This window comes from Miscanthus floridulus, chromosome 9, assembly GCF_019320115.1.
Source record: "Miscanthus floridulus cultivar M001 chromosome 9, ASM1932011v1, whole genome shotgun sequence".
NCBI lineage: Eukaryota > Viridiplantae > Streptophyta > Magnoliopsida > Poales > Poaceae > Miscanthus > Miscanthus floridulus.
Window position 1 is genome coordinate 112924093 of NC_089588.1, and position 20491 is coordinate 112944583.

Genomic DNA, 20491 nt, shown 5'->3' on the forward strand with positions numbered 1-20491 from the left:
CAGCGGAGGCCATGGCGGCGAGGGAGGGTCTTGAGCTGGCTGTGGAATTGGGACTCGACCGGGTGATGCTTGAAGTCGATTGCCAAGAACTCTCGAAGTTGCTGCTAAGTCAACATGCGTCTACTTCACACATCGGAGGCTTATGTTTTGACATTTTAGAGCTAGGCAAGGTTTTTAGTGAGTTTAAGATTAGATGGATTCAAAGGGACGCGAATTCGGTGGCAAACCTTTGTGCATCTATGGTTTCGGCCATTGATCGCTGTCACTTCTGGATTGATAATGCACCGGGCTGGCTAGTCGATCTAGCGGCTGCCGATTGTAATCTTGCCATGAATTAATAGAAGCTCTATTACTCAAAAAAAAAAAGATCATTTCTTTTGTGGATGGGATGTTAAAGACGATTGCTGGGCTGATGTCTATCTAACTAATCTTGGTCATAAATGCAAACCGTAAGACTTTCTACATTTGCACAATTGTTTCCTCTGCAAAATTGTGCATCTATTGTCTTCTGCGAGCACTATATTTATCAGTCAATTTTTCTGCAGACAAAATAGTGGCTTGTATGCTGTTTACTATGCGAGATCCTTCTGTGGTGCAAAACTTACATTCAATCTGAAGGAGCCTCATGAGGTACTTCTTGTTTCGTCAGCATATCAGTTTTTTTGTGAATTTAGACTTCTTGTAACAGAATATCATGTCTTTATCTATAGGCTACTCTGTGCGAGGCCCGTGGGGAAATTGAGTATCACATGTTTACCTGTGTTGACAACCAAGGGTACAAGCCAAATAAACTAATGGACAAAATTCACCATTTCAAGTTCTGAAGCCTTCCCAAGTCTGCTTTTGCGTGTATGTTGCTGGAACTATGGCAAGTGTGTCGTATCCATTATATATTATTCCTGTGGTCTACCTAGCTTGTGTGTTCTTATGTTGCTGGGAGTATGTTATCTCTGGACAAGTCACAACAGTTATGTCATATTCTCTAGCTGAAGAGAAGTATGAAAACATTTCTACAAACTCCCTAGAACCTCAACTTCATCAATTGAGGTTACCTACATCTACCATTATGTACTGGATGTTTCTGGGACTTAGTCTTTGTCTGTACTATGCTATTGTTTAATTATATAATTAGAAGAACCTATTATTATGGCTTGTGTCAACTTGTGTATACTATTATATGCTCTCTTGTTATGTGATGGAGACTGCCTAGTATTTTGACATGTAGTGACTCACACAACAGTCCATGATGCACACTAAGAGCAGACTTATTGTAACCACAACAGAAACCACGGCACAAACATAATATCTGAACCAAAATAACATCTCAATGCAGATTGCGGCAGATTGCAACACTTTATTAAAACAGTTTAGGCTTCCATTACACTAACTGGACCTCAGAACTCACTTAAACAGGAGTTTCACATAATACTACACTAGAGCAAACTTAAACAAAAGATGCAGTAGCACACTACGGGCTGCAGAGTCACTCTTAAGTCTTAGAGCTTGCTTTGTTTGTGGAGCATTCAACCAGAATCAGCTTCAGGTTTGCACATTGTCATCCGCAACTCCAGGACTGAATTCTTCATCTGGGATGGAGCTTGAAACTGGCACGATTGCGAGTGGCTCTGGCTCTGTACCTGCAGCTTTGCTTCCACTGTCATTGAATCCATGAACTTTTGCTGAAATCCTTTTGCTTGGCCTGAGGAACATCTGTGAGTATAAAATGCAAGAGAAATGCACCAGAGTTACAGGATCATAAAAATAATACAGCATTATAGTGCTATTAATGATGTCTGCAAGATTAAGGCATGTGAAAGAACTAGTAATTCTGGCCTATTTTTTCACGAACAGTACCTTGGTAACATTTGAAAAAGTTCCAGCACTCGGAGGTGGGGTTTTCTGTAGTGGGGTTTACCGTGCTCGTTACCAGGATGGGGAAGATGGAACCGAACAAGGCAGGGCACGGGTCGGTGCACATATAGCCACGCAGGTGATGACCCTTCGGTTTCCAGATAAAGGTTGGGTCATGGGCCATACATTTGTGGCAAACGGGCCCAAAGAGCATCTTTAGTCCATTGTACTAACACTACTGGAAACAGAGACTTTGCCGAGTGCAAAATTCTTTGCCGAGTGTTAAAAATCGGGCACTCGGCAAAGACCTTATTTGCCGAGTGCTGCACTCGGCAAAGGACTTCTTTGCCAAGTGCCAGACTCTCGGCAAAATCTCTACACTTGGCATAGGCTGCCCGTGAAACAGCGTTCGATCGCGACCTTCTTTGCCGAGCGCCTGCTGTTAGGCACTCGGCAAAGATTTGTTTTTTTTTTAATTCTTTGCCGAGTACCCCAGATCTGGCACTCGGCAAAGATTTAATTTTTTTAAAAAAAATTCTTTGCCGAGCGTCTCAGATCTGGCGCTCGGCGAAGAATTTTTTTTTTAAAATACTTTGCCGAGTGCCCCTGGCATGGCACTCGGCAAAGATTTAATTTTTTTATATAATTTCTTTGCCGAGTGCTCCTGTGGATGCACTCGGCAAAGAGGAATTTTTTTAAAAAAATTTAAAACACTCTTTGCCGAGTGCCTTATGCCTAGCACTCGGCAAAGACACCCTTTGCCGAGTGCCATGCCCCGGCACTCGGCAAAGTTTTTTTTGTTTTTTTTGTTTTTGGCCTCCAATTTTTTTGTGCAGCCCTTTTAAAGCACCAAGAACTCCTAGTTACAATTTGGGGATTTTTTGCGGCTTTTTGATATATTTAGTTACTTTATTTTGTTTACTTGAATTTTTCCGAAAAATAGAAATTTGAACCGCACGTAGTACGAATAATGGAGTTTAATGATTCGAAAATTGATAGTCATGTTAGTGAGTGTTGTGAGAGGCCGTATCCAGGAACAGACCCGAAATTTCGGACATCTTGTTCACGAAACATGTCCGCAAAATTGCGTGTGAAGTGTTTTTAAATTCTATAAAAAACAAACGAAGTCCGAAAATCATGAAACTTGTTGAGATGTCGTGATATCATATGTGGAGGCTATGATAAAAATTTCAGAAGATTTCGTGCACGTTGTCACGTACGATGCTTACAAACCAGGACATCTCTACATTTTTGTAGAGAAGAGCCCGTCGGAGTTGAGTCGGAGTTCTCGCCACCGTGCCGGTCTGCCTGCACCGCGTCGTCTCGCCACTGCACCGACCCGTCACGGCCCCGCTAGCCTGACTCCGCCGCCACCCTAGGTATAACCCCGCTTTTCATATCATGGTCATAGATCGCGTAACCCAGTTAGGCGTCTCCCGTTCGAAAGAGATACGGTTGGAGGTATGCAGATCTTTGCATATCTATGACCGTATCTATTTCGGATTGTCCACGCTTTTTGGACAGCCCGCGGATGCGTAGATGGGTTAGTTCCCATGTTCTGCTCTAGTCCGAGACAGAGTTTCGGCATCACCTCCCTGTTGTTCTCCGGATACGCACTCTTCTTTGGCAGGACGTGTATCTGGAGAACAACGGGGAAGTGCTGCCGAAATTTTGTCTCGGATAGGAGTAGAGCATGGAAACTAACCTCATCTACGCATCTGCAGGTGGGATTAGGACCTATCCTCACCTAGTAGACAGTAGGAACACCATATAGATGCAATTGATGGTTACATTACTCGCTGATACATATGTTAGAGGATGGATGACCGTCAGTGGATATATACGGGCTGGAGAAGTCAGAGTGATTACACCACGAAATGGATGAACAAGACCGATGCTTTCTTGAACAGTGCATTTGGCAACGCTGCTAAAGGACATTGTCTAGTTTTGTGTCCCTGCAGCAAATGTGGAAATAGGAGAAGGGTAAACAAGGTGGAAATGGGTAAACATCTTGTGAAGAATGGATTTACGCCGGACTACACCCGGTGGGTCCACCATGGTGAAGCCCATCGTATGAGAGAGGAGGTGCTAAGACCACGGGTGGAGGCTTTTGATGCTGATGCCGGGGTAGCAGACATGTTAGATGACTTTCACCAAAGACAGTTTGATGAGGGACGTGAGAAGGAGGAGATGGAGGCAGCCGCATAGGCGTTCTACGACATGATGGACTCGGCACAGAAACCCCTTCACGATCGGTCAACGGTGTCTCAACTGGATGCCATTGGACGCTTAATGGGATTGAAGTCTGAGTTAAACTTGAGTCGACCTGGCTTCGATAAGATGTTGGTCGTGATTGGCACCCTGCTTCCGGAGGGCCACATTCTGCCAAAGAGCATGTACGAGTCACAGAAACTCCTTCGAGCACTTAAGATGCCGTATGAGCAGATACATGCTTGTCCGAAAGGGTGCGTCCTATTTAGGAAAGAACACGAGCATGCAAAGTTCTGTCCAAAGTGTAAATCCTCTAGGTACTTGGAGGTAGACTCTGATGATGGCCAGAAGAGGCAACTTACGATCCCCATGAAAATCCTACGGTACCTTCCGTTCCTACCGAGGATCCAACGGCTATACATGACCGAGGAATCCGCGAAACAGATGACATGGCACAAAAATGGCAAACGGTACAATCCTGACAAGATGGTACATCCATCCGATGGTGAAGCTTGGATCCGCTTTAATGACAAACATCGTGACAAAACAGATGAGGCTCGTAATGTACGTGTCGCGTTGGCAATAGATGGGTTCAATCCTTATGGAATGATGGCTGCCCCATACACATGTTGGCCCGTCTTTGTTATCCCCCTTAATCTCCCCCCCCCGGTGTCTCCTTTCAACGACATAACGTATTCTTGTCGTTGATAATTCCTGGACACCCAGGGAGTAATATGGGTGTGTTCATGGAGCCCGTGTTTGATGAATTGGTCCGTGCTTAGGACGAAGGGGTATGGATATACGATCGAGCTACAAAGACAACCTTCAAAATGCACGTTTGGTACCACTACACCCTGCATGACTTCCTGGTGTATGGGATATTCTGCGCCTGGTGTGTTCACGGGAAGTTCCCATGCCCAATATGCAAGGAAGGTGTGAGGTTTATTTGATTGCAGAAGGGTAGCAAGTATTCGTCGTTCGACAGACATCGTCAATTCCTACCTCTTGACCATCCATTCAGACAAGACATCAAGAACTTTACGAAAGGTGTCAAAGTGACAAACCCTGCACCGCGGATGATGACTGGTGCCGAGGTTCATGCTCAGATAGGTGCTCTCGTGCCTAATGAAGAAGGTGGTTTTGTGGGATATGGTGAGCAGCATATGTGGACTCATATCTCGGGCATGACGAGGCTCCCCTATTTCGATGACCTCCTTCTACCACATAACATTGATGTAATGCACACTGAAAAGAATGTCGCCGAGGCACTTTGGGCAACACTCATGGACACTGAAAAGTCTAAGGACAACCCAAAGGCTAGAGTAGACCTGGCAACGTTGTGCGATAGACCAAATCAAGAGATGCAATCTCCTAGTCGTGGCAAGACCTGGAGAAGGCCTAAGGCTGATTTCGTCTTGAAAAAGGACCAAAGGAGGGAAGTACTTGAATGGATCAAGAAGCTAATGTTCTCTGATGGGTATATAGCGAATCTAAAGAGGGAAGTTAACTTAGGCACTCTGCGAGTCAACGGGATGAAGAGTCATGACTACCACATATGGATTGAGCGGCTTCTTCCGGCGATAGTTCGAGGCTATGTCCCGGAGCATGTCTGGCAAGTACTAGCAGAGTAACCTACTACGGGTCAAAACTTGGAGAGAGGAAAACCAAGAAAGACGCAAGAGAGATGCAGCTGACCCGGGAGCAGTACATTGAGGTAAATGAAGAACATCAATATTGATTCGTTTTGAGATTAAGTTGGTTTAATTTGATCTTCTTATATGTCCAATACTTGATGACGTGTAGATGATTCCCTGATGGTGCCAAGCGTATCCTGAGTGCTGGGCGATGATGGTGGAGAGGCGGTTCACGAAGGAGTACCTCAAGATGCACAGGGATGCCCGGAACCGTCGTTTGCTAATGCAAGGTCCAGCACACCATCAAGGCAGCCGCAACCTCGTCGGATACAAACAAGCATGGGTACGCGAATTGATTTATCTCTTGTCATGCTCAGTTCTGCCTGATTTCTAATCATCGTGCTGTCTTTCTCGCAGTCGACGTCACATACTGGTCAAGCTTGCTCGGACTTCCAGGCATGGTGTATGGCCCACAAGGGCAAGGCGACGTCTGACGTCTCCTTCAACCTGGAGGACCCGCCCGAGGCATACACGAACCCGAGCGTCCACTCCCACATCAGTGAGTACACTGAGGTGGTGAGGTCGCTCCATGGGTCAGACCACGATCCGAGCACCCAGGACTTCGATGGAGAGGCTGTCATGAGGGCGGGGCAAGGCAAGAAGCATGGCGGTTCTGGCTTGGCGACGGCGTCATCGACACGGCCTCTACTCCCTCTCTCTCCTAGATCCGAGCACGGAGCACGAGCGAGACCCCGGCCATTCGCACACGGCCGACTGCTGCACAACACCGGGTCGACGCACTCGAGGTTATTCCTGTTTTACTCGTCATACATTGATCTTTACACACCTTAATTAGCTTTGCATTACTAAAACATTAGAATAAAATATTGCAGGCCCGGCTGGAACAAAAAATGAAGGAACGTCAGGAGCTGGAGACCGAGCGGGCCGAGCGCTAGGCCCAGGCGCAGAGGCTGATGGACATTACGGATTTCCTACAAAGGCTTGGGCAACGTATGGGCTTGTCTCTACCACCTGGGCTGTTGGTTCCACCTCCGCCTCCGCGTCATGCAGCTGCAGCTACTCCTGTAAGTATCAAAGTTTTTTACTTTCGCTTGTACTTTGCTTGTATGGCCTCTATCGTCCTAGATTAGCTATTAAAATAATCTTATCTCACATGCAATCTTTTCTCCTTTGTGCAGTCTCCATCTGACGGTGGTTCGAATAATCCACCTCATGCACCTCCGAATGATGCATCTGGGCCTTCACCACAGTCGTAGTGGCCGAGATGAGTGCATGTTGTATTTTTTACATTTGTTGTCCACTTGGTGATGGACTTGTGATATACTTGTGATGCACTTGTGGACTTTGATGGACTTGTGGACTTATTTAGATGGACTTGAGCACTTATTATTATATATTGTGATGGATGTGATATGGGCGGATGAATGTATGGATGGATGAGATATATATGTGATGGATGATGAGATATATATGTGATGGATGAGATATATAGATATATATGTGATGGATGAGATATATATGTGATATATGTTTGTATGAATGTATTTGTCATGATGGAATGCAAAAAAAAATAATTGCCGTTTTGGGTTACTTTGCCGAGTGTTGCACTCGACAAAGCACCCCTTTGTCGAGTGCAATGGTCACAACACTCGGCAAAGCTGGAAAAATGGGCGACCAGAAAACAGATTTTCCAGCTTTGCCGAGTGCTGTGACCAAAACACTCGGCAAAGAAATTTTAAAAAAAAATTAAACTTTGCCGAGTGCCTGACATAGAGCACTCGGCAAAGAAATTTTTTTAAAAAAAATTCAAAACTTTGCCGAGTGCCATCCATAGGACACTCGGCAAAGATTTTTTTTTTTAAAAAAAAAATCTTTGCCGAGTGCCTTCCGGGTTGACACTCGGCAAAGAATTTAAAAAAAATGAAAAACGTTTGCCGAGTGCCCGATGGATGGCACTCGGCAAAGAATTTTTTTTAAAAAAATAAAAAATCTTTGCCGAGTGCCTGACGGGTTGGCACTCGGCAAAGAAATTTTTCAAAAAAAATAAAAGCTCTCTGCCGAGTGCCTCACGGGTTGGCACTCAGCAAAGAAATTTTTCAAAAAAAAATAAAAGCTCTCTGCCGAGTTCCTCACGGGTTGGCACTCGACAAAGATTTTTTTTAAAAAAAAATAAAAAATCTTTGCCGAGTGCCTCATGGGTTGGCACTCGGCAAAGAAATTTTTAAAAAAAATTAAAAAAATATTTGCGGAGTGCCTGCAGGATTGGCACTCGGCAAAGTGACCGTCAACGGGACCGGCGCTGTAACGGTCGCTTTTCTTTGCCGAGTGTCCCCGGGGCAACCTTTGCCAAGTGCCCGATAAAAGACACTCGGCAAAAAGGGCTTTGCCGATCAAATTTTTGCCGTGTGTTCTTTGCCGAGTGCCGCACTCGGCAAAGGCTTTGCCGAGTGCAATTTGGCCTTTGCCGGGTGCCTCATGCACTCGGCAAAGAACCTGAATCCAGTTGTGTAAGGTCACTCCGGCTCTGCGCTTCTACCCTTGGTTTTTAGTAAAAAGAATCTCTTACACTTGATTTTGGAGATTTAGTAAGCAACACAAGAGGCTGAGCTGAAGTTTAGCTCACAGTCGTTTGTGACTTGTATTATGTTCCATATCTATGCACATTTTCATTTGTATGAACTGCAGAATATGTTCCTTGCTGCTACATTAGAACTTGTCTGCAACTCTGAATATCTGTGGAATAGTACTGCTAGTGCTAGGGCAATATATGTGATCTGATAGGCTTGCACTTTTAGCCACGCTCTTCGTACTGTGTGGAGTAGTACTCTTCGCACTGTGTAGAATAGTACTCATGCTGTTGAGATGGTCTATGGGAGGGTGTATGGAGAGTTCTGTGGCCACCCATCACCTGCAACATTGTTTGAACCTTTTGGCAACTGTTGGAGATTCCATAACAGTCCCCCTTCTGTTCTGTGTTGTTACATGATTTTCTGAAGTGTGATGCTACATTTTTTTCCTGAATCAGCTCAAGTCCTATCAGGTGCCAGTAAAAATGAACCAGCCTAAAGGCACCTCATTACTTGGTAACTGGGTTTGCAATGGCTGCCATATGATGGTTCTCTTACTGCATCTTCCCGGTATGTCAATTTTTTGTTCATTTAGGCACCATGGTTACAGCTGTAAAGAACTTTTGTTTTGTTAAAAATCATGTATTGTAAATAACTCGTTTATCGCCACTAGTAAGACTGTGGTCGGTGTTCATGTAAGCAAACAGAGTTCAAAGACAATTATACAGGCACTTGCAAAGCAGCATACATGCACCTGTAGATTCCTAACCAATCCAGAGGTTCTATTTGTTCTTTAACTCTTCTTGGATATTTTTATGTTATCAACTTCAAGAGGTTTGTAGCCAACTCACTGTGATTGGCGCTTAGTTGTACCGTCAATTTTTGGCTTTTCAGCTGCTTGCCTATTCCAGCATCCCAATTCCCAAACCCTTCCCTTGGGCAGACACTGCACAAAACTGGATTTATTTCTTTCAAATCAAACTATGAAATTGTGGCTTTCAACAAAACCTATAAAAAAATTCTGGCAAACTGAACATCACTTCAACTTGCCTTAAGATTGAAATCCCCTCACGACACTTCAACTTGCCTTAAGATTGAAATCCCCTCACGAAACAAGGTGGTTCATTCTCACCTTGCAATTGTGCTTCGTCAAGTTCCTTTACCTTCGATGGTTGCCTTATTGCTGATCTGAGGAATCGCCTGCCATAATGGCAAATAGAAGGTGCATCAATCCCCCAGCTATCTCAATAGTTCAGTGATTAGTTTGTACTTTATTGAGTGTGATAGCAGAAAGCAGATAGAAGTGCCATAAATTTCTCTAATGGGTGCTTAGGGAGTACCGTGGAATTATTTATTGAGTGTGATACTACACTGAATTATTTATTGCATATATGTACATTTGTAACAGTTTTAATGTGTGGTGCTAATTGAGTACTTGAGTCCCAGTTGACTTTATCTTTTCACAGATCAAACATATTATTTTTTATAATAAATCTATTATGCTTGTTTTGGGATTTCTTTACTAGAGAATAGTACTAATAGATTACGTTCCTTTTTTCAGCATCAAGGAACTCAAAGATGGTCTGTCATTAAGTCCAAGCTCAATATCACAAGTTCGTTTATAGTCATTACTATCTCAACATTGCCTGGATTGGTTTCTTTATAAAATTGGCTTTTTCACTGCTATTCAAACTCAATATATCGAGTTCTGTGCTGTTAACCGTCGTCACTATGGAAAGAGAAAGCTCTCAGCCATATCCAGACGTCGAGACTGAACCACTTATTGAGACTTCGCCTTGATGGGGATTCAGGACGGTTCTCCCTACAACTCTATTTTCTTCAGCTAAGATACCCTCTCTTTTGTCAGCTAGGTTTGGTTTGTTCCTCACTAATGTGCTCGCCAGCAATCTTTTTTTTTCTTCTATACTGTACTCGATAGTTCTCGGGTCAATCATATGCATTCCATATTTCTTTTAAAAAGCAGCACTGTAGATGTCAGCAGAACTATACAGCAGTCATTATTTGAGTAGTGTACTTGAACTTAAACATCATATAATAGTTTATATGCACCTATGAACCTTATATTTGCTTATATAGCATTTTAGCTCGATGCTATGCGTGTTAACATAATTACAGTTTTATTTATATCGCATGGAAATCATCACATCCATTCTTGTGTTGCTTTTTCTGTCTTATATACCAACTTTGTGGTCATATTTCAATGTTGCTCATATTTCGGAAAGACACAGTAAAGGTATTTTATTTTATCTTCAAAACTTCCACTTATTAGTCCTGTTTATTGCGCGAATTTTAGTTTGGGATCTCAAAGGAAATTTGATTGTTTAACATATTCACAGATGGTGGTCTATTTGGTCCTTTCCAACAACTCCTGAGGGCTGGAAATTCAGGTGTTCTTTCTGCTAGCAATGAAGGTGCACTCACACTGGGAGCTAATCCAACCCTGCCTATTGGAGGCTATAGTCACTTACCTGTTGTTGTTTCCGAAGAGACTGCACCACAAGTTGTACGCGATGAAGGTAATTCTGCAGGCACAGAATCTGAAAATGATTCCTTTACCAATCCAGAAGCTCTATTTGTTCTTTAACTCTTCTTGGATATTTTTATGTTATCAACTTCAAGAGGTTTGTAGTCAATTCACTGTGATTAGCGCTTTAGTTGTACCTTCAATTTCTGGCTTTTCAGCTGCTTGCCTATTCCAGCATCCTAATTCCCAAACTCTTCCCATGGGCAGACACTGCAAATAAAAAACTGGATTTATTTCTTTGAAATCGAACTATGAATTTGTGGCTTTCAACAAACCTGGAAAAAAAAAATTCTGGCAAACTGAACATCACTTCAACTTGCATTTAGATTGAAATCCCCTCATGAAACAAGGTGGTTCATTGTCACCTTGCAATTGTGCTTCGTCAAGCACCTTTAGCTTCAATGGTTGCCCTCGTGCTGATCTGAGGAATCACCTGCATAAGTAACAAGTTCTGTGTCAGAATAGATGTATCAGTAAATCTTATGTGTGAGAAAAATGGGTTCTATCACTAGGAGTATGGTCAGAGCCATCCAAAGGAGAGAGATACTTATACAGTTTGCCATTTCAGCATCTTACCATAAGCAGTACAAAGAGCGATGATAGAATCTTTCTTCTTCATCAGTTCACCAGTAGAACAGAATATGTCCCAGTCCACACTCTCCAAATCCTTCTCATTTGGGTAGATATTTTGTTTGTTTCTTTTATCACCATCACTATCTGCAGATTCATCTACATCACTTGACTCTTCATGCTCATTGTCGTGCTAACTCTCTACATAACCCTCTTGCAAGCACATCTCTGGTGTTTCAAGTTCAGGTTCTGCATTAAAGTCATCATCTTTTGTTTCGTATTCAAAACAACTTTGCTCCAGAGATGATCCCCTTTGTACTACATTTTCCTCCTCCTCAGTGACTATGCATAATGCACCACTGGTGAATCCAAGCAATAACTCTTGCAGACTTCCATAATGTCCAATCCCTTCAGTAAAGACATTTCGTACTAGTTAGTTGCATCAGTAACACTTTTGCTTTACATGTTGGAATAAACCTGAATATTTTCTCAGACAAGTTATTATGAGTATTTCAGTACACAGTTACTTCAAATGACCAGATCTTTATTTGGTATGTAGCTTGGAACTCTACATTGGTTTCTGCAGGCAGACCTAGTTTCATAGTACTGTACAGTATTTTCAGATCTGAATTTGGAATAGTGATAGATGTACAAGTAACAGTTGTACAAGTAACAATCATTGTACTTAAATTCATACCTTCTGGTAATGCCTGTTGTACTTGAGCCTCTTTGCCGCTGTCTTGAGGTAGATGAAATACCTGCAACTGTGTTTAGGATGGCATTTTCAAAATATGAATCAACTGCTTAAACATAATGGAACATAATGTACACTTACTGAACTATGGAAATACTGCTCTGTAGGCCTGCATCCTCCACCGATCTGTACTGTTTGCTCCGCCATTGAAAGCGGCGTGGCCTCCAGCACTGGTTTCGCTCCGTCGGCGTAGCAGATCTGCCCCTCTACCTTCTTCCCCGCGGCAGCCTTTCCAGCGGCAGGCACTTGGAACGGAAGTGCCGCAGGCGTTGGGGCCTGTTTGTGGAACAGGACGTCCCCATCGTCTTCGATTTCAGCGGACATCTTCTCCACCTCTCGATTCTTGCTTCGCTCTGCAGCAATCTGCACTTGGTCGAGTGGGAACTGTCCCTTGCTATCGGAATCGGCGAGCTCCAAATGTTCCTGGCACCTCCACATTGGGGATTTTTCACTTTTACCATTATTACGGATGGCGCTTTCCGGTTTGGCACTCTTAGGGCTGGTCTTTCAAGTTCATCACTCTTAAGATTGGCCTCTTGCCGTTTTACCACTTTTTCCGACGTGGCAGTCCAGACCGCCCTGACACGCTGGATCCGTGGCCGGGCCCACACAGGAAAAGACGACGCTGCCCCTGCCCTGGTTTCACTTGGCCAGAACGGGCCGGCCAGGCTGCTCGGCCCACTCATTCATAATATGTGAATGATCAGTTGCAGTCCTTTATCATTTTGTGATTGTTCTTGGTTAATGACAGCAACAATTTGGAGATGGCAAAATTAGCATATTATGAATGACAGTCAAGGATCATTGAAACAACAACAAATAAACAGACTAGAGCAATAATGCACATAGGCATTACATAAGTTCATGATCCTGGCATTAGATAGTGGCTAACTAAGAGCCATTACATAAGTTCATGATTTTGATGTTTTTCACATCCAAATAGGGCCAAATGCTATCAATTTTGTGCCCATAACACAGATTACATGACAAAGTACTTCACACAAAGTTCAAAATAACAGGATTGGTCACTTGGCCCTGCCCTTGCCCTTGCCATTCCAATTGCCTCCTTTCTTCTTAGCTGGTAGAGTTTTCTTCGCTTTGGTTGCCAACTTCTTCTTCTTGGGTGTCATTTTCTTCACAGGTCCAGCATGTAGCTCTTCTTCTAGGAAAAGTGCCCTGTCATGGAACAAAACTCACAGTAAGATTTATGGTCAGGAATAGTTTCAATCCAGTAGCCTAAACAAGATTGCATGATCACCTTCTTGCTGTTGCTGCAGCTATAGATGGATCTGGGGCAACAGTGGCTAAAGGGATCAGTGACAGCCCTGCTTCTTCTTCAAATGCTGCTTCATATTCATTTGTAGTAGCCTCAGCTAATTCCCTAGCTGCTGCTTCTGCCTTTTCCCTTGCTGCTGCTGCAAGTAGTTCAGCTTCTTCTGCATCCCTCCTTGCTCTTTCTGCTGCCTCCCTAGCCAGTGCTCCCCTTGTCCTTGGAGTGGGTGCATCATCACCATCTGCACTTGTCTTGGTCTTCTTCCTCCCAACCTTGGCAATCTTCTTCTTAGTTCTTTTCCTGCATAAGTTAATAAGCACTTGTTAGTTTAGACAGAAAATAAAAGGTTAATGCATGTTACATCTTACAGTGAGAGGGCACCTTTTCTTAGTCCCATTGAGGGGACACTTGGAGCTAGTAGCCCTGTGACCATACTCCTTACAGTTTGGGCACTGCACTTGCCTAGTAGCTCTGCCTCCTGTCTCACTTGCTGGTTTAATCCTATTTATCCTCAACCTTCCAGGCTTTTTCTTCTTCTCTTTCTGTACTGGAGCATGCACTTTGTAGCCCTTCTTATCTTCAGGCCACTGATTCCTATCAGTTATGCTTGGTATTATTCCAGCATAAGCTGCTTGGAACTTAGCCACTGAGTAGCAATTGTCCACATATGAGCCCATGTCAGGCTGCCTCATGCTTGTAATTACAGTCAGTGCATGTGGACATGGTTTACCAGTTAGCTGCCACTGCCTACAAGTGCAAATTTTCTGAGGTAAGTATACAACATGTCTCCTTACATCTTCATCTTTGTAAACCTCTGTCACTTCAGCTTCAGTTGGGTGACCTTTTGTAATGTTCATGTGTCCCAGTCCCCTAGAGGCAGCATTCAGCTGAAGAATGACAGCAGGTAATATACCCTGAGGCAAGGCTAGAGAAATCTTCCTTCTTTTGCCAAACAACACCATTATCTTCTCCCTTATAGCATCTGCCATGCAATGCAGAGGCAGGTCCTTATGCTCCTTGATCCAAGAATTCCAACTTTCAGCTAGATTGTTGTTTATGTAGTCACACTTGATGTCAGGTGAAAACTTACTTCTTGCCCAAAGAAATGGATGGTGCTCATCCAACCACTTCTGCACTCCTTGGCTTGCTGCCAACACCTTGTCAAAAAAATACTTGTGCTTGTGTGGAGAGTATGCTCTAGCTGCAGGCCACATGTTCTTGCCATATACATCACCACTATAGTACTTCTTCATGTTCTCCATTAAATGCCTGAAACACTCTCTCATCTCTGCTTGAGGAAAAACCAGCTTTACAGCAGACTCTAACCCCTTGCATGCATCTGTACAGATGGCTAGAGGATCCATTGGTCCAATTGCTTTTCTAAGTTGTTGCATGAACCAAACCCAATTGTCCTTTGTTTCTGATTCAAAGAACCCAAATGCAAGAGGAAACATCCAATTGTGTCCATCTAAAGCTAAGGCTGCTGGCATGTGGCCATTCCACATGCCATTCAAGGCTGTTGAGTCCATACTAATATAAGGCCTGCAGCCATTCACAAATCCATCTATACATGCTTTGAATGCACAGAAAAATCTACTGAACCTAACTTTGCCTTCTTCATCAGTTGTAGTGTCTATCTCTACCACACTACCAGGTGATCTCAATTCAATTTCAGCCTTAAACCTATACAACCAATCAAAAGAATCACTGATCTTACCAAATAACTTGTCAGATGCTCTCTTTGTCCCTTTGTACACTGTGTGGTAGTTGACATCAATCCCATACTTGAACTTCAACTCTTTCTTCATTTCTGTAGCCCCCATTCCTGGCTTCTTCTTCAAGAATTGAACTGCCCTTTCTGCTACCCATTTGATATTGGCCATTGTTATGTCCTCAACCCTTGTTGTAGATGCACACTTGTGCCCCCCAGTATTTATTTGAATCTGCAAAAAACAGAAAACATGGTACATTATAGTTAGGAACTGTTGGACAGACCATAATGAACTAAGATCAGTAAGAAACCAGCAATAATAACCATATCAGTAAGCAAGTCACTGCAGAAAATGTACCCTGCAACTTCCATCATGCTGGGTTTTACCCACAAGTCTCCATGGACAGCCACGAGCACCACATCTAACCCTGTATCTATCTCTATCTGAGTGTTCAGTTTGCAGCTCAAACTCTTTTTTTATAGCATGTTGCCTAACAGCTAGCCTCAATTCATCAATATTAGGATAGCAAATGCCAACACTCATATCAGGATTGTCCCTGTCCCATTCATACAAAGGCTCCTCATCAGCTGTATCATCAACATCCACAGCAGCTTCATTCATTTCTTGCTGCACTTCAGGAGGGATTGCTGGAATTGGTACCTCTTCTGTACCACCTTGTTCTTGTGTTGCCTCAGCCTGCTGGAACCCCATAGCCTCATATATCTGTTCCTCATCAACAAGCTGTGTAGCAGTACCATCATCATCAGGCTTCTCTTGTATGACTAGAGTAGTCCAATCAATTGCTACTGGCACTTCAGGAGGAGGAGTTGGGGTGCTGCAGGTATCACCAAAACCCTCAACATCTACAGGTTCTGTGTTTGGTTCATTGCCACTAGTCACACCAGAGACACACCTACCTCCCTTAGATGCAGCAGAGCTATCATTGTCATTGCACAGATTTTTGTTCACAACTTCCACATTAAGAAAAGCCAATCTGTCAGCCCATCTATCCTTGACCATTTGCTGCACATGCTCATCCCTCCTAAGTCGCCACTCAGAGCCAGTATCCTGATCTACAACCCACACTGAAAGTGTTTGAAGAGGCCCCCAAATGATCTTTGAGCTTAAATCCTCATGGAACTGAGCCAGAGAGTAAGAACTGTCCCTATCAAACCAGATGTGATGGTGCTGCTCTGACATGTCCACTAGCCCATATTCGCCATCAGCAACATATCGAGAAACCTTAACAACTAGCCTAAACGCACTGCCAGGATCGATCCTAGCATCATGATAAACAATCAAAATAGATAAGCAAATACATTCAAAGGCCTACGATGGACGGGGACGGGAGTGCCAGTGCATACCAAGGAGGGCAGTCAGAATCGGCCATTGCGGACGGGGGGAGATGACGACGTACTACATCAAAGGCCTACGAGGAAGACGAGGTCAGCGACCTTAACCACGCGGTGCCGGGGTGGCAAAGAAGAGTAAGGGCACATACCTTGATCCGTCGGGGCGGGTTGAACCGGAGGCCACCAAGGACAATGGTACCAGGTCGCCGTTGCTGGGAAGCGAGGCAGCCGGCAGCGGGCGGAGGAAGAAGACGATGGCGGCGGCGGCGGCTCACGCGCTGGGGGAGAAGGGGCGAGGCGAGGAGAGAATGAGTGGGCCGAGCAGCCTGGCTGGCCCGTTCTGGCCAAGTGAAACCAGGGCAGGGGCAGCGTCGTCTTTTCCTGTGTGGGCCCGGCCACGGATCCAGCGTGTCAGGGCGGTCTGGACTGCCACGTCGGAAAAAGTGGTAAAACGGCAAGAGACCAATCTTAAGAGTGATGAACTTGAAAGACCAGCCCTAAGAGTGCCAAACCGAAAAGCGCCATCCGTAATAATGGTAAAAGTGAAAAATCCCCCCTCCACATTCCTCACGTCGCCATGCTCTCCTTCTGTATAAGCTAGGAATGACCGGCCGCAGGCACTTCAACTTTTCCCCTTACCGCGTTGAGTGATGGACGGCATGTAGATTTCCTATTCTGCCCTTCCCTCCTAATTCCAATGCTTTGGTCCGCTGGTACATAACCGAGCCAGTGCCGGTCCAAGGACAGGATATTAAGGGGTCGCAACGGCTTTTCTACGCCACTTATAAAATTTTATAATATATAGATGTTAATTTTATTTATAAATTAAAAATAAATTTAATAACATATTTTAATTTAACATGTCTGATAATTATCGAGAAATAATATAGATTAAGTAATATATTTATAGATGTATGATAACTATTGAGGAACAATATAGATTAAAAAATCAATATATTCGTTTTTTCTCACACATGATAAATATTTTTTAGATAACAGGCCAAAGGAGGAAGCTTGGGCGGCGGTGGAGACTCACCGGCGGGCGGCGGCTTCGGATGCTGGGTCGTGGCCGCGGCGTCCGCGGCTCCGCGCCATGGCGAGGCGAAGGCAGGGCGTCGGGGTAAGATGGCGCGGTGCTGGTGTCGAGGTGGCTCACCGCGCGGGCCGGCTTGGCGTCACGCCATGGCTACATCTCTGCTGCGGCGAGGCGAGGTGGAAGGCGAGGCAGAGATGGGAGGGAGCGTCTGTGGGGGCGGACAGGAGGGAGACAGCGAGGGCTCGGGCTCGTCCTGGGGGTTTTATAGTGACGGGCTAGGGTTCCAGGTGACGGCGCCGGCGTACGTGCCATCTGATGGTCGTTCCGGCGCGATGTGGCGAGCATCCATAGCACGGGCAGGTGGCACGGCTCGGAATGTTTGTGACGGGGAGCTGGTCGCGGGCGCGTCCGCGCGGTCAAGGGCAGGTAGGGTTCGGGCACTGTGGGTCGAGGGTGTCCCGCGAATTGCGGCGCAGGGTGCAGCTTTAGGCGGTCCCGTGCTCTGTGCTCACGTCATGGAGCTCGGCGCGCCGTGGCTTCTGGCTGGCATTCGTGACGGAAAACAGAAGAGCGCGTACGGAGGAAGGAGATGACGGCACCGCGACGGAAAGCTACGGAGCGGCATCGGGCGTGAGACAGAGGGAAACAGAAGGGAGCGGCTCTGGGTGGCTGACGCTGGGCCCAAGCTAGCGGTGGCTTCACGCGCTACGCACGTGAGGGACATGGTGGCCACTTGGTGGCCTGGGCCAGTAGTGGGGAGCCGTCGCGGGCTAGGCTAAGTGGGCCGACTGGTGAAAGGGAAAGGAGAGGCCAGTTGGGCCAAGATGGTCAACGGGCCAGATAGGACCAGGAGGCGTGCTGGGCTTAGGGGGAAAAAGGGAGGAGGGTTGTGGCCCAGGGAGAGTGAGAGGTTTTTCTATTTTCTTCACAAGGATTTAGGAGAAGGGACTACCTCCAAGCACACACACAAGACAAGAACCAAATCACTAATGCATCTATGCTACATGGTGTACTGGTTATTGTAAATTTAGTTTGAATAAGGTAAGAAGGATTAGGTTTTCATTCGAAATCAGGGTTAGAAGAGGAAACAGTTGACTTAAGCTTGACCTAATATTGCATGCAACACAACAACAAGAAATATTTTAAGAAAAATTTTAAAAAGTTGGATTTTTCATTACATTCAAATTAACGGGTTGTGACAGCAGGGCTTGTAGCCCACTTTGAGTTTCATTTTTCAATTTTTGTTTAGCTTTTATTCTCTTTTTTTTATTTCATTTCAGTTCTTTTTATTGTTTCTTTTAGTTTATGTTTAATGAGTTTTTTTTATTTTCGGTTTTCTGTCAAGTTTTTTTTGGTTTAGTTTTCAGTCAAGTTTTTTTTAATGTTTTTTTAGTTTTAGTTTTTCAGTCTCTCTTTTAGGTTCAAATGTATTCTTAAATCCTACATATTAGTTGTATAATAACTTACCCTCTAAGTTGCCATCTAATGCAATGCTTCTTCTAATAATTTGCCCCGCAGGGTTGAAAGGTCCTAATGGCTAGAGGAGGGTGAATAGTCTATTGAAAATCTCTACAACAACATTTAAGCCAAGATGTTAGACAATTAAACGGCGAAGCGAGTGTTATGCTAGCCTACTGAAAATACAAGTCTCTTATCCATAATTCTAATTATCTATGATCTCTATATCACACAAGAGGCTAAGTCACTACCACTAAGTTAGTGAGCTCTCAAAGACCAACTAAATAGCCTCACTAACCACTAGACAAAGACATAAGCTAGCTCTCAAAACTACTTACACTAAAGGGCTTAGCTACACTAAGAAAGTAAATGCACAAGAGAGGTAGGAGGGTTATACCGCCGTGGCAAGTGATCAATCACAATATATCAATGAATACCAAAGAAAATCCTCGGAGACAAGGTGACACAATAATTTTTCACCGAGGTTCACTTGCTTGTCGGCAAGCTAGTCCCTGTTGTGGCGGTTCACTCACTTGGAGGTTCACACACTTATAGGCATCCCACGCCTAACCCGCAATCTGGTGCCGCACAACCAACACAAAATGAGGATCTACAAGCCACGAGCAATCCACTAGAGTACCTTTTGGCTCTTCACTGGGAAAGGTCAATGTAACACCCTCGGTGTTGCATTGCACTATTTTGCTAAACATCGCATGAGCATCATGGTTTTGTGCATATGTGTATAACATGAATGATAAAGCAATGTTTGGTCCTTGAAACATTTATATGAAACATGAATCAATGTTACGTTTCGTGTCACTTAATCGAATTTTTGCCGAACAAAAATGCTATAGAACGTTTTTGCGAACGGTGATGAAATATATGCGGTCGAGGATAAGGATAGCTAGTTAGTACATCCCGTAGGTCGGATTTGGAATTCGACGCGGAATCGTTTGATTCGACGTCGTTCGCGTAAGTTTCGAAAGTGGTCGATGAAGCCACTTTTGGCGAGCTGTGTGGAGCGATTGGCTTAGGAGGTAGCGTGATGTCTTGGCTACGATAGATAGCTTGATGTACCCTCTTGCACATGGAGCAATTAGTTTGGCGTTTGGAGCTTTATGAACAAGTTTTCTACCTGCTTTAAAAAGCGTGCACGACACGTGGCTTGGCCCTGGTCGCGGTCACCACCGCTGCTGGCTTGCCAAGGCCCACTGTCGCGCAGGCCTCGCCCACTACCACGTCGGCTGCGTCCCATCGCCGTGCCTGCGCACGTGCGCGGCTCTGGCACTGCGCGCCATGGCCGTCTGCCTCCGCTGCCGGCCACGGCCATCGCTGCTGCTCGCCTGCCACCATGGCTAACTCACCCTACGCACCGTGGCGCAGGTCTCGTCGTCATGCCACCGTGAATGCGATGTGAGCGGGCCCTGCACTACTGCCTTGGTGGCTTGTTGTCCTCATGGGCGCGTGGGTCAACTCAACGGCTAACGCGCTGCGCCAGGACGCCATC

General features: G+C 44.9%; 2 protein-coding genes and 1 long non-coding RNA gene across 3 annotated transcripts; 1 reads left to right on the plus strand and 2 right to left on the minus strand.

Annotated features, from left to right (window-relative positions):
• The first annotated feature begins 363 nt into the window (after positions 1–363).
• On the plus strand, positions 364–1007 carry LOC136483227 (uncharacterized). The gene is made up of 3 exons (XR_010765362.1): positions 364–449; positions 546–630; positions 711–1007. It is a non-coding gene; the product is annotated as an uncharacterized lncRNA (long non-coding RNA).
• Positions 1008–1393: 386 nt separating this feature from the next.
• LOC136480596 (uncharacterized) lies at positions 1394–12591 on the minus strand. The gene is made up of 9 exons (XM_066478093.1): positions 12235–12591; positions 12097–12157; positions 11406–11807; positions 11195–11262; positions 10967–11039; positions 10774–10827; positions 9335–9484; positions 9136–9240; positions 1394–1710 (listed from the first exon to the last, which is right to left on the minus strand). Exons 1-3 carry the CDS (start codon positions 12589–12591, stop codon positions 11593–11595), a joined length of 633 nt encoding a protein of 210 aa, XP_066334190.1. The 3' UTR covers positions 1394–1710; positions 9136–9240; positions 9335–9484; positions 10774–10827; positions 10967–11039; positions 11195–11262; positions 11406–11592.
• A 6-nt stretch (positions 12592–12597) lies between these two features.
• LOC136484127 (uncharacterized) lies at positions 12598–15396 on the minus strand. The gene is made up of 2 exons (XM_066481316.1): positions 13412–15396; positions 12598–13329 (listed from the first exon to the last, which is right to left on the minus strand). Exon 1 carries the CDS (start codon positions 15394–15396, stop codon positions 13774–13776), a length of 1623 nt encoding a protein of 540 aa, XP_066337413.1. The 3' UTR covers positions 12598–13329; positions 13412–13773.
• Between the last annotated feature and the right edge of the window lie 5095 nt (positions 15397–20491).